Source organism: Ipomoea triloba, chromosome 8 (genome assembly GCF_003576645.1).
Source record: "Ipomoea triloba cultivar NCNSP0323 chromosome 8, ASM357664v1".
NCBI lineage: Eukaryota > Viridiplantae > Streptophyta > Magnoliopsida > Solanales > Convolvulaceae > Ipomoea > Ipomoea triloba.
In genome coordinates this window covers 16,537,228-16,549,536 of record NC_044923.1, presented here as the reverse complement: position 1 = coordinate 16,549,536, position 12,309 = coordinate 16,537,228, and the positions used below count along the sequence as shown (strand labels likewise).

Below are 12,309 nucleotides of genomic sequence, written 5' to 3'. Positions count from 1 at the left end.
AAAAAAAAAAAAAAAAAAACTTTGAAGGTTTGACTTCTAATACCATATTATTGTTAAGAAAGATTTAGAAAAATGTGTTGTATTACTTGTTTCGAGAGACAATATATATATATATATATATATATATATATATATATATATATATATATATATATATATATATATGCTCAAAACACAATCCTATAGACACAACTCTACACAACTTCAACAGATATAACTTATGTGTTTCAACAGTATATGCATACAACCTCCGTAAGTACAAACAGTGTTCGTTTTTTTAAAAAAAGTTTCTGCGAGACCATAAATTGTTCCTTTCTTTCAAAATAGAAAGTGAATGGGACAATGTGACAATCAAATTCTCATAGCTTGTTCGCCTACGTCTATTAAAAATGTCAATATTTATTTCATTTTATTTTTTGTGCAACCATAAATTGCCAATATTTCATGATTGAAACATTCATTCATATGAAGAAACTATCTGTTCTGGTTTAACTATCATCATTTTACCTCCAGATAAGCTCTAAGACTTGAAGAAACGCAAATCCCATTATGCATAGAAGAAAATGGATACCAAATGAGAAAGTATTATTGTGCTTTTCCATCATTTAGGTCTGTAGCAATGTGATTTTCCAGGAGTCAAGGGGCAAAAAAAGAAAGGAAAATACTAGTACACAGAGATATGGCTCCAAGACAACAAACATGATATGAAAATAAACAGGAAACAAAATTAGGACTTGGACCTGGAAGACAAACCAGTTTCAACTTTCTTGATTTCGAAGATGAGCATCCTCCACATCTTCAAAACAAACATTTCAGCTTCTTCATCTAATATCACTTGCAGCCTCTCCAGCATCTCAGTCGCCTTCACGTGTTCTTGAGTGCTGGAGACTATATAGTCTACCAATGTGGGTTCCTCCTCTCCCAGAAATTCTGTAATCTTCTTAGCAATCCATGGCCTCATTCTTTCATGCAGTTCATTCTGTGAAGTGAGAACAAATGATAACACTTTCAATTAGGTAAAATACAGGTTGCTAAAATTGTGAAATGCAATATGAACTGTAAGAGTTTTAAGAATAAATCATTTCTAGTAAAAAAAAAAGTGGCGGGATTGAGGGATAGGAGATAAAAATGTCTTCTACTACAATAGGAGATAAATCATTTTCTTACTGTCAAAATTTGTATTGTAGGCAGATTATTAGAATTCAGTATTTACTAGAACCTTAGACAATGGAACTAGCAAAAAAAATGCCCAGCAGTGCATTTTCAATGATGAGACTGAAGCTATAAACTATAAAGCTTGAAAAAGACAGATAAAATTTGCCACTCTGAAAAAGAAGGAAAAAGCAAGTTCAGAAAAGAGCCCCATGAAATGTTGAGATGAGTGATGAGCAATGATAAAAGGTCAAAACCAATATACAAGGTTACAGCCTCATAGAAGCTAATATAAAGAGATGTATAAAAGACCTTACCTCTCTTTTGACAACAGAGGTTTCAAGAACTTACCTATGACGTTATGACATACAAGGTTACAGCCTCATAGAAACGATGTATAAAACCTTACCTCTCTCTTCAGAGGTTTCAAGAACTTGGACCCATGATGTTATGACAACAGATCAACAATTAGCCATTAACCGCTCCATACTTCATATGATAAGAAATGTTCTTGTGGTGAAAACAAGAAACCTCAAAGATATCTTTCAAAATACCAGAGGAAGAGAAAATTACATCTTGTTTTCACCTTAAAACATTATCAGTTCTACATTTTTTGGAAGGGATGTTATCCGACTTGAAAACCAACCAATTATATATATGCACTTATAGCCATGTCAAACTTAAGAGGGGTGGGCCAATCACCCTACCCATGGTAAGGTGGCAATTTTTTTTGGCTAAAAACCTTCACCTAGCAAGCCAAAGACATACTGTGCCTGTTTGGTAAAACTTATAATTATGAGTTGCGAATAACCTATTACATAACGCAACTTATGGATTACTTATTTCTAGCAACACACTGACTGACACGTATTAGTGATATATAATTTATTAAAACTCAACAAGACAGTTGGAAATTTCACAATAGAACATATAGGGAAGAGTTTCATATCTCACCTTGTCATAGATAGCCCAATTTATCTCGAATGAAAACAACTCATTTTTAGTCTTTGGAATCATATCGATCAGTTGTTTTGCATCTAAAAGCTTCTGATTATCTGGAGTCCGCGTTTTATCAGGCCTATGTTCCCGAGCTCGGTCATGGTCAACATTTTCCTTTCGGCTCTCTTCATCATGCCTTTCACGTTCCCGATGACTAGATCTTTCATGAGACCTTCTGCTTCTATCCTTTTCTGCATCCAGTCTATCCTCTTTAGAGTTAACATTAGAAATACGTTTTGCAGTTTCTATTGCTGTAATTGAGTTCAAAGAGGGTGCTTCAGGAATGGAAGGATGGACAACCGGCTGCTCTTCTGTTGAGTAATCAATTGGAACAAGTGGTCTCATTTTCTTCTCTTTTTGCATGTCCTCGTCCTCATCCTCATTAAAAAATGAAGGAACAGCAGCTCTTTTTCCTGACCCTTGTAGGCCAAATCCCAACTTTTTAGCCGCCGGGGCATTGCTATTTTGCCTTGTATCTGATGCAGCAGTAGCTGCCCACATTGATTCATCACCAATACTATTATGTGGAAGTGCTTCACCTGTCATTTACAGACAAAATCACTTTAGAAAAAGATGAGGAAGAACCTAATATCTGTAAATTTCATAAAAGAACAAGGAAAAGAGCAATTACTGTGACTCAAATTCAGATCAGAAGTGATCACAACACTCTTATCTTCGCGATTGTTTTTCTCAGGTGAAACAGCTCTGTCATGTCCATTAGCTACATGACCAGATAGGATTCTTAATGCCTCCTCTTGCTCTTTCTTTTGCTGTTGCTCATCATCCCTCTGTTTAGCCTCAGCAATCTCTTCTTCTTCTTTCAATCTGTCGGCCAAGTCATCTTCTTTTTCTCTGTGTCTCCTTTTTCTCTCCTCATCACTACTTCTGTATTTCCTCCTTTTGTAACCATCATCACCATCATGTTCTAGTTCCATTATTTCCAACTTGCGCTCATGTGCCCTTTCTTTCTCTCTTTCCCGCTCTCTTTTCCTCCAATGCTCTTTCTCCCTTTCTCTAGACTCCCATTCCTTTTCTCGTACCTTATACCTACGCTCATCTTCCCGAATTTTGTACTCTCTCTCCTTTTCTCTCTTAGCCCGCTCTTGTTCCCGTTCTCTCTCATATCTTTCAAGCTCTCTTTCCTTCTCCCTCTTTATGTCTCGGTCCCGGTCTCTACTGCTCCTATCATGCCTTCTGCGATCAGGAGAGCTTGTTCCTTCTCTATCATGCTCACTTGATGGCTTACTTTCGCTTGTCAAATCATCTTCATTTTTTACTTCTGATGCATTAGCAAAAAAACATTAAGACATGCAATGAAATCATTACATCATTACAAGTAATATGAAGCTACCTCAGGTAGGTCTGGTCTTAAAAGAAAAGGGCATAGCAGAGAAGGGTTTGAACTGAAAATGATAATGGCACAAAACTCACCATTTTTTACTGCATCTGCATCTGATTCCCCATCTTTTGACCTAGAATGGTTTTCCACATTCAAGTTGCCACCAGCATCAGTAGGTAATAACTGAGGGGGCGGAGGCGGCGGCGGCAATGGTTTATTCTTTAGCCTTTCCTTTATCATGTCTGTAAGCTTCTCTGAGGCCTCCTGGTCAGCTTGCTTATCTTCATCAGTAACAAGGCCAAAGGTGCTGGTATCATGGTTTTCTTTATTTTCCTTCTCATTATCTTTATTTGAGTCTTCCGGGGTGGGCTCTGGGTGTTCTGAGGCAGTCTTTGAAGCTTCACTTTTTTCAGCATCTGACACATTTTCTTCCCCTTTGTCAGCCGCTCCAGTATCCTCCTGATCTTTGGGTTTAGTTGAGCTTTCTATTTTCTTTTTAACATATTGTTTAAGATATCCCTTAGTTGCTAGATTGACATTCAACTGAAAATTTACAAAGGTAACCAAATTAGCAATGAAATTCACTCACTTTACGACAGCAAATATGTTGAGGAATTAGCAGAAAGTACAGAATGAATTTTAGCAACACAAAATACTAGGTGTACAAAAGTTATTTACTAGGTGGCTGTGTTGTCTTCATGAGAACTAATATAGTAATATTAGGTACTTGGTTGGCCCATCAGATGTCTTCTTTTAAGACATTTCTAGAAAGTCTTAATTTGGAGCTTCTAAACTGAGGATTTATCTTTTATCTGACCTGAAAACGCTTTTCATATTTTTACTGCTTCACCCAGCTTATTTTGGAGCTTATCCAGTCCAAAAAAGAAGTTCCAAATATGCTGGGCTAAACAAGCACTACATATACATTTATACAAAAGCAACAGATATATATTGACAAAGGAGCATGGATAACATCAATATGTGTGTGCATGCACACACGTGTATAGAAACCGAGAAAATGTCTTACCATCAATTCTTGCCCATCAATACTTAATTTGCTAAGCAATCGCAATGCACGAAGAACACCTTCAGCAGACTCAAATTCACACAATCCGAAACCTTTTAATGTTCCATTTGTAGGATCTTGAACACGCTTCCAACTTTTTACAGGCCCACAGAGCTTTAAAATTGAACAAAATTCAGAACCCAAAGCATCATTCCCATTGACATGTATAGCAGGCAACACATCGTAAGTTTAAACTTCAGTGAATATAAAGAAGTAATTTACATACAGATTTAAAAAATTCAAAACTAAAAGGAGACATATATATATATAGGAAAAAAAAAAAGAATCACACCTGCAATAGAGAAAGCATGAAATCATTTTCTACAGTTGGAGATATCTTGCCAACATAAACTGTTATATGAGTTTTCTCTGTTTGTGTAACAAGTGGAGAGGGAGCCGGCCTAATAACAGGAGGAATGATTGGACCACGAATGACAGGAACTGGCGGGCGCATCAAGGGAGGAACAATGCCTACACCTATCGGTGGGCGAGGAGGGTACATTTGCCGAATCATTGGGTATGGTGAGGGATAACGATGAACTCCTGCAAAAATCAACGAAGAATTCTATGCAAATTTATCAGTGCATGCTCATATTGATAGCTTGAACAAGTTAAGTATAATAGGCATAAAAATTTCCACAATAAACTAATACTGTTACCAAACATTACAAGCAATAAGAGATGGCACCATAGGCATGACAACACTCACCAGCTGAACAACAAATAACCTGAACATCAAGAGAATAATATCGAATTTATAAAACATGAATATGTGAGCTGGACTTACCTTATGATGCAAAAATGGCTTCTCAAACTATCCAAATCCCCATGCATGCATAGTGAGGATTTGATAAGAGTAAGATGAGACCCTGATTTTCAGTGTCTCACTATCAATTCCACTGATGCGGTGATGACACAATATGATATTATGTTTTAATATGGAACATATCAACCATTAACATCCTTGTGTACAGCATAAGGAATGCAAGAAATACAATTTAGGTAGGCAAAATTGAAAGGATTGCGATACCTTGGGATAAAAAGGCAATGAGCACTCAGTTGTTAACATGGTCCTCTGCTGACATATCAAGAATCAATATCCCACCAAAGGGAAAGAATCCTTATTACTACAAATAAGCCTACTAAATGAGCACTGCACAATCAGACATTACATAGCATGGGAAAGTGACAGGCATGTTTTTACAGCCTGGGTAGTGAATTTTCAAGCTTAAATTCCTATGAAGTTCATGCAACAACTTAAAAGGAAGCTAAGCAGTTGTTTGCATACCAAAAATTTAGTAGTGGGGTAGTCAGTGGTCTCTAAAGAACTGCAATATGAAGCCATCCAACTTCTATCACCAAATCAATCCAAACACTGTAGGAGAAAACATCCTGTCATTGAGGCCCCTAATCCAACTAACACAAGTCTGCCCCACAACTCCTCTCAACCATATTATATTTTTGTTTACTTATTCACTCCATCAAAAATAACTTTTTGAATCACATAAGCCCTCTAGAAAGTAAAATTTGCATTCTTAATTTCTTGTGCCCCTAAAAGTAAAGATCTTTTGACCCATACTAATGGAAGAATCGTATTTTTCTTATCATTAGTCAATAGTATATGCACAGAACATTAAAACATGCGAAAATTCAAAAACACAAGGTCTTATTCAAACACAAATAATAGACAGACAGTCAAAAGAGAGAACCCCACCTGGAGGAGGGGCGCCTCCTTGGGGAAGAGACTGAGGCATGCCTGGATAACCATTCGGCATTGGAGCATAGGGTCTCAATGGCTGCCCTGGCATCGCAAAAGGCGGCTGAACATAACCCATCTGAACCCCAGCACCGGGAGGCGGAGCCCCCGGAGGAGGTGCAATCATAACCGGCGGCGACACGGAGCTGACTCCAGGGGGCGGAATCCCAGGCGTCTGATAGTTGGGAGTTTGCTGCAAGGCAGGGCTAGGGATAGGCGAGAATTGAGGAGCAGTACCGGGTAGCAGAGCAGGCGGCGTCGCGGGGCGGAAAGAGGGGGCAGGGTAAGGCTGGATCGACGGCGGAGAGATTAGAGAGGGCGGCGGCGGAGTGCTAGGGTTAGCGTTTGGCGGCGGAATAGATGATGAAGGTGCGGAAGGCGGTTGGGGAGGCGTTTGTTCGGAATCGGGCTGAGGTTTCGGGTCAATGGAATCGGTTTCTCGTTGAGGATTGGAATCAGTAGGATCTTGAAGAGGAGTTGCGTCCGCCATTGTTAGATAGAGAGAGAGAGAGCTCCTCGACTTGGATTGTGTGACTTATTTCTGCGTTTTGGTGAATTTTAGGATTAAGCCCTCGAAGATAACTTTTTATTTGTCCCCCACCGATTGGTAAAAACGCCTATGAAAGGCTTCAAACATAGCTTCTCTAGGCTAACATAGTTTTTATTTATTTATTTCTTTCTTTCTTGATAATAATATAGATCCCTTTTTAGTTTATTATTTTTAAATCATTTTGACCATCACCTACAAGAGGTGATCACAGTTCAGTTCAATCGTAGTGTCAAAATCGAACCGTACATTATTTGAATTGAACCTAAATCATAACCGTATAAAAGATTGCGTTTAAGGTTTGAACTTAATAACTATGGTTAAAGTTAATGTTTATATATTTTTGTCAATCGTGAATCGATGATTCATAAATTAAACTGGACGGTTTACGATTCAAGGTTCTAAATCGTGTTGGAATACGCAAAGCTGTGGGAATAGGTAACACAATTACCTTGCTCATCTGAGTAGCAGATGCGAAATTTGAATCATGTTGAGGTAGAGTTGAATTCTTCTACTTCTGATTTTGGACAGCGGAGACGACGTCATCCTCGTAATCAGTGGTGTATGTCTTGGGGTAGATTTGTATTCTCAATCAAAACCTTGTATTGGTCTTGGAAACTTTAAACGAAATTCTCATTTTTCGCTACCTTTATTTTTCTACTTCTGCTTCTAATTATGATCTAAACAATATTAAATCAGGAAATTCGATGCACGAATGAAACCGAAAGAGGTTTAATGCAATTACCACATTAGTTAGCACTGTAAGATCCAGATATTCGCTTTTGGGGAGTATGTCGCAACTCGTTGCGTGGAGGTTCTGAATGGGGTTGAGAGTTTGGAGACTTGTAGGAGCATTCTGTTCGCTTCCGCTAAGTTGTCAACCACGATAGCTTCATCTTCGACGCATTGTAGGAGTAAGATTAAAGATGTAGGCCTTCTTTGCCTCTATTTTTGTGATGTTCCAATTCTTCCTTTTCTCTCCTGATAATCGATAGTATCCTCAAATCAACGTTGTCACAGTGTTCTCATTTGTAGACGGGGATTGGGACTAGACTGAGATTTTGATTACTTTTTGTGCTCCATTCTCCCATGTTTATTTTGTTGTTGTTATTTGTCTTGAAGGTCTAAACTTAGAGCCAGAACAAAGGGCAAGTTGGTCATTAGTGAGGGAGAGTTGTCATGAAGCTATTGCTGTTGCTGGTGTTGGTGGTGCTTGGTAGTTGCAGTGCCGGCAGTCGAAGGTTATGGTAGAAAAACTTGACATAAAGTGAAGAAGGATGGAAATAAATTAGGGGGGAAATTAGTGGGGAGTAAAATTCAAAAAATCTCCATGCTTTCAAATAGCCGTTAACAGGGAAACTTCAAATAGTCATTAAAAGGGAAACTTCAAATAGCCGTTAAAAGGGAAACTTCAAATAGTCGTTAAAAGGGAAACTTCACGGAAGGTTTAAATTAGCTATGTTTAAAATAATTGAAGGACCAAATTTCTTAAAATTGATAATCGAGAACTACATTGCATATCAACCAATGATTGAGGGACTGAAAGTGCGATTTGCCCTATAATGAATAATATTATTTAATTTTCTTAAAAATTTCATAGATATGATATTTTCATTTTAAGAAATGAATGTTGAAAAGTAAACTTATAATGATTTTTTTTAAAACAACAACAACAACATTTTCTTGGTCAAAACTCAAAAGTACCTTTGAGTCTCTATACTATAATGTTTTGTTTAATTTAGTCCATATACCTCAATTTTATTCACTTTAATCCATGTATTTTAAAAAGTTGTACAATTAATGACAATTGTTAACAATGGAGTTAATACCACAAATGGTCCTCTGACTATTGGGCTAGTACTCCTTTTAGTCCTCGACTTTCAATTCGCTCACAATTGATCCTCTGACTTTTATTTTTTTTATCACAAATAGTCTTCTGTTAAATAGGTGTCAAATCTAAGATTAATATCGTCAAATTGATTAACATTATTATGATTACTTCTTTTTTATAATTATATAATACGTAGTAAAATAATTAATTTCAAATATTAATAAACATTAAGTTAATAAATATAACAACAAAATGGACGTGACAAATCACATAAATGAACAAATTAAATAAAAAATTTATGATTAATGTTCGTAATTTATACTTGAATAATTATATTAATTCAACGGTGGAACAAAATGTTTGACTGATTAATGAAAAGTGAAAACTATTAATCGGCCATGTTTGAACAACCATGAAAATGATGGAAGCAATGTTTTTGAAACAAATTTCTTCCATTTTAATCCATTGGTTAAATTAAAAACATTTAGCAATAATAATATTAAATCTTCATTTTGTATGCATAATTACGAGAATAAGGTGTATTGTCTTTCTATTTAGGAGTATTTATATTAGACCTGGCAATTCTGGACACGACCCGTTAACACGACACGAAACTGGACACGAAAATAACGGGTTAGTGTTTAGTCTTAACGTGCCCCGGTCGTTAACGGATTGACCCGTTAAGAACCCGTTATGTTTTGTGTCTTAACAGGTCAACCCGTTAAACCTATTAAGAACCCGTTTAACCCGTTAACATTATCGTGTTAACCCGTTTACACGAACCCGTTTAAACAAATCCATTTAGAACACGCTAAGAACTAAGGATGAATTTACTAAATTAGGCCAAAATCCTACACCAATTATTAATGTTCAACAATATGAAATTTGAATTTTTATTATTTTCAATTATATTCTAAAAACTAGTATGAACTTCTTTAATTATGAGTTTTGGATGTTATTTTATTATTGTATGAATGTTATAATTTGAATATTTTTTTAGTTTGTTTGATGGATTTAATTGTACGTTTTATTTCTTTTATATATATATATATATAACTTAATTTTAAATTTTAGTTTTTAAAATATATTAATAGGTTTAGCGGGTTTAAACGAGTTTCGTGTCATATCGTGTCGAAACGAACCGAAACCTGTTAACAAAACGTGTCTATCGTGTCAACCTGCTTAACCCGTTAACAAATCGTGTTCGTGTTAAAAATTTGAACCCGTTAACCTTAATGTGTCGTGTTCGTGTTTAGCCTTATCGTGTTCGTGTCGTCATCGTGTCGACCCGTTAACGAACCCGTATACACGAATTGCCAGGTCTAATTTATATTCATTAATTGTTCAATTATGCTTGTTGGTGAAAAATTCTAAACATTTTTAGTTTATGACCATTATATATATCAATTTGACGATAATACCCTATATTTAACACCTATTTAACAGAAATTTTAACGGAAGACTATTTGTGGTCAAAAATGAAAGTCAGAGGATCATTTGTGGTTGAATTAAAAGTTAAGGACTAAAAGGAGTACTAGCCCAATAGTCAAAGGGCTATTTGTGGTATTAACTCTTAACAATGCTAATTAATATGGTGTTGCCAATGACATTGTGGTCAAGTAGCATGTAGTGACTCTCCCACATCATGATTTTTATATGCAAACTCATATATTATTTTATAAATATTTAAAAGTAATTATTTTTACCGCCAATATATTATATTAATATGCCCAAAATAAATAATTACATACTTTTTTTGAAAGCAAACCATTCAGTATATTAAATATTACCCAAAATAAAGTCTGGTGGGATTAAATCCCAGTACAAAAAATCGGCTTGAGAATAAATCATATATGCGAGAGTGTGTGCACCTAGATTAGCAGACCTAGATACACAATTTACTAAGCAACGAGGAAAAGATTATATAAGTGCCCTTGAGGCTTCCACGGAAAAAGCAACATAAGAGAGTAGTTCGTGTTGAGATGACGTCAGAAGTCGGTGAAGATTGACGCAATCGGTGAAGAGCTCCAAGCGATCCAAACCACGGCCCTTGAGCCAAGAGAGGACCTCTTTACATGCCATAGCTTCCGCCATTAAAGGGGATAAGCAACACTGCAAAGGTCCACTGAACGCAGCTGCAAAATCGCCCTCTGGCGTGAAGAGGACTGCTCCTACTGTCGTTTGCCTTGTAGTCGACTGAAACCCTGCATCGAAGAAACATCGCCAGTAACGTTCGCCGGTCTGAACAGCTACTGGTGGTTGCTCCTCTGCTGCTCGTGCGCCAGACTGCACACCAACCGGCGGAGGGGTTTGAGGATGGTGTACTCGCTGCCACGCCAGGACTGCCGCTGATGCCATTCGCCAAACTGAAATAGGTCGCGGCAAGCAACCCTTCCAAACCGCCGAATTGCGCGCCATCCAGATGAAGTAGAGCACAACCACTGCATGAAGAAAATCCTGGTCTGTGAGTGAAGATAATATGGTAGAGAACCAGGCAGTAAAATCATTTCCCTCCAAAGTTGGCACGGGAACAGTTGCTTCATGCCAAACTAATGCTGAGAAATCACATGAAACTAGCGAATGCTAACATTTTCATTTGCTAATCCACACATAGGGCATGTTGGTAGAACATCCACCCTCTTTAAAATTAGATTTGTAGTGGTAGGGAGGACATCTGTTAGGGCTCTCCATAAGAAAGTTCTCCACTTGGGTGGTGTCTTAATCTTCCATAGGGATAACCATTTATCAAAGGCGTGTGGCTCCATTTCAAACTCTCCACAAATGTGTCTATAACCATTCTTGACAGTATTGCAACCCTTAGGATCTCCATGCCAATACCAAGAGTCCTCATGACTAGGGCTTAATGGGATGCTCCTTATTCGTTCCACATCACTGGGTATAAAAATGTCATGCAGTATAGCCAGGTCCCATGTATTCGTGGTTGGATCAATAAGGCCGGAGACTACTGAACCATCAAGCACATCAGGCATCACAGTCTGAACCATTGGACTAGGGTCATCAGGTAACCAGGGATGGCCCCAAATTAACGTAGATTTCCCATCTCCAATTCTCCTCCTAGCACCCGAACAGATTACCTCATGGGCTGCCATAATGTTGCGCCAACAATAACTGGGACAGGCCCCCATAGTAGCATCAACGAAAGAGACCTTATGGAAGTACCTGGCTTTATACACTCTTGGCACGAGGGATTTGGGATTAGTTAGAAAACGCCAGGCTTGTTTACCCAGCATTGCAAGATTAAAAGCTCTCAGATCCTTGAACCCCAACCCACCATACTTCTTGGGGACACATAACTTATCCCATGCCTTCCAATGAATACTCCTTTCACCTCCCGAACCCCACCAATACCGATTCATAGCTCTCTCTATAGACTGGCAGACCGATTGTGGAAGTAAGAAAACACTCATAGAAAACATTGGCATGGATTGTGCCACACTTTTTAAAAGTACTTCCTTAGCTGCCTGAGATATTAACCTCTTATTCCAAGAGCTCATTCTCTGCTTGATCTTGTCCTCAACATATGAAAATACCGCCCTTCTATTTCTCCCAATGAAAGATGGTAAACCCAGATACTTACCAAAATTAGGGGCCTCAGAAA

General features: G+C 37.6%; 1 protein-coding gene across 5 annotated transcripts; it reads right to left on the bottom strand.

Moving 5' to 3' along the window:
• Positions 1 to 550: 550 nt before the first annotated feature.
• On the bottom strand, positions 551 to 6,880 carry LOC116027490 (RNA-binding protein 25). 5 transcript variants are annotated; one of them, XM_031269155.1, is made up of 10 exons: positions 6,271 to 6,413; positions 5,845 to 5,931; positions 5,587 to 5,631; positions 5,266 to 5,284; positions 4,849 to 5,099; positions 4,518 to 4,670; positions 3,583 to 4,033; positions 2,783 to 3,430; positions 2,107 to 2,690; positions 551 to 979 (listed from the first exon to the last, which is right to left on the bottom strand). In XM_031269155.1, the coding sequence occupies exons 2-10, from the start codon at positions 5,899 to 5,901 to the stop codon at positions 728 to 730; spliced, it is 2,460 nt and encodes an 819-aa protein (XP_031125015.1). In that variant the 5' UTR covers positions 5,902 to 5,931; positions 6,271 to 6,413; the 3' UTR covers positions 551 to 727. The 5 variants fall into 5 exon arrangements, with proteins under 5 accessions (XP_031125015.1, XP_031125017.1, XP_031125016.1 ...); XM_031269157.1 differs by lacking the exon at positions 5,587 to 5,631; XM_031269156.1 differs by lacking the exon at positions 6,271 to 6,413 and having other exon boundaries at positions 5,845 to 6,257.
• Positions 6,881 to 12,309: the final 5,429 nt, after the last annotated feature.

Coding starts and splice junctions, on each gene's coding strand:
- LOC116027490 (XM_031269154.1), bottom strand. CDS start 6,802: ATGGCGGACGCAACTCCTCTTCAAGATCCTACTGATTCCAATCCTCAA. Junction 4,034..4,517: donor TTGATGGGCAAGAATTGATG/GTAAGACATTTT, acceptor GTAAATTTTCAG/TTGAATGTCAATCTAGCAAC. Junction 2,691..2,782: donor TGATCTGAATTTGAGTCACA/GTAATTGCTCTT, acceptor TGTAAATGACAG/GTGAAGCACTTCCACATAAT.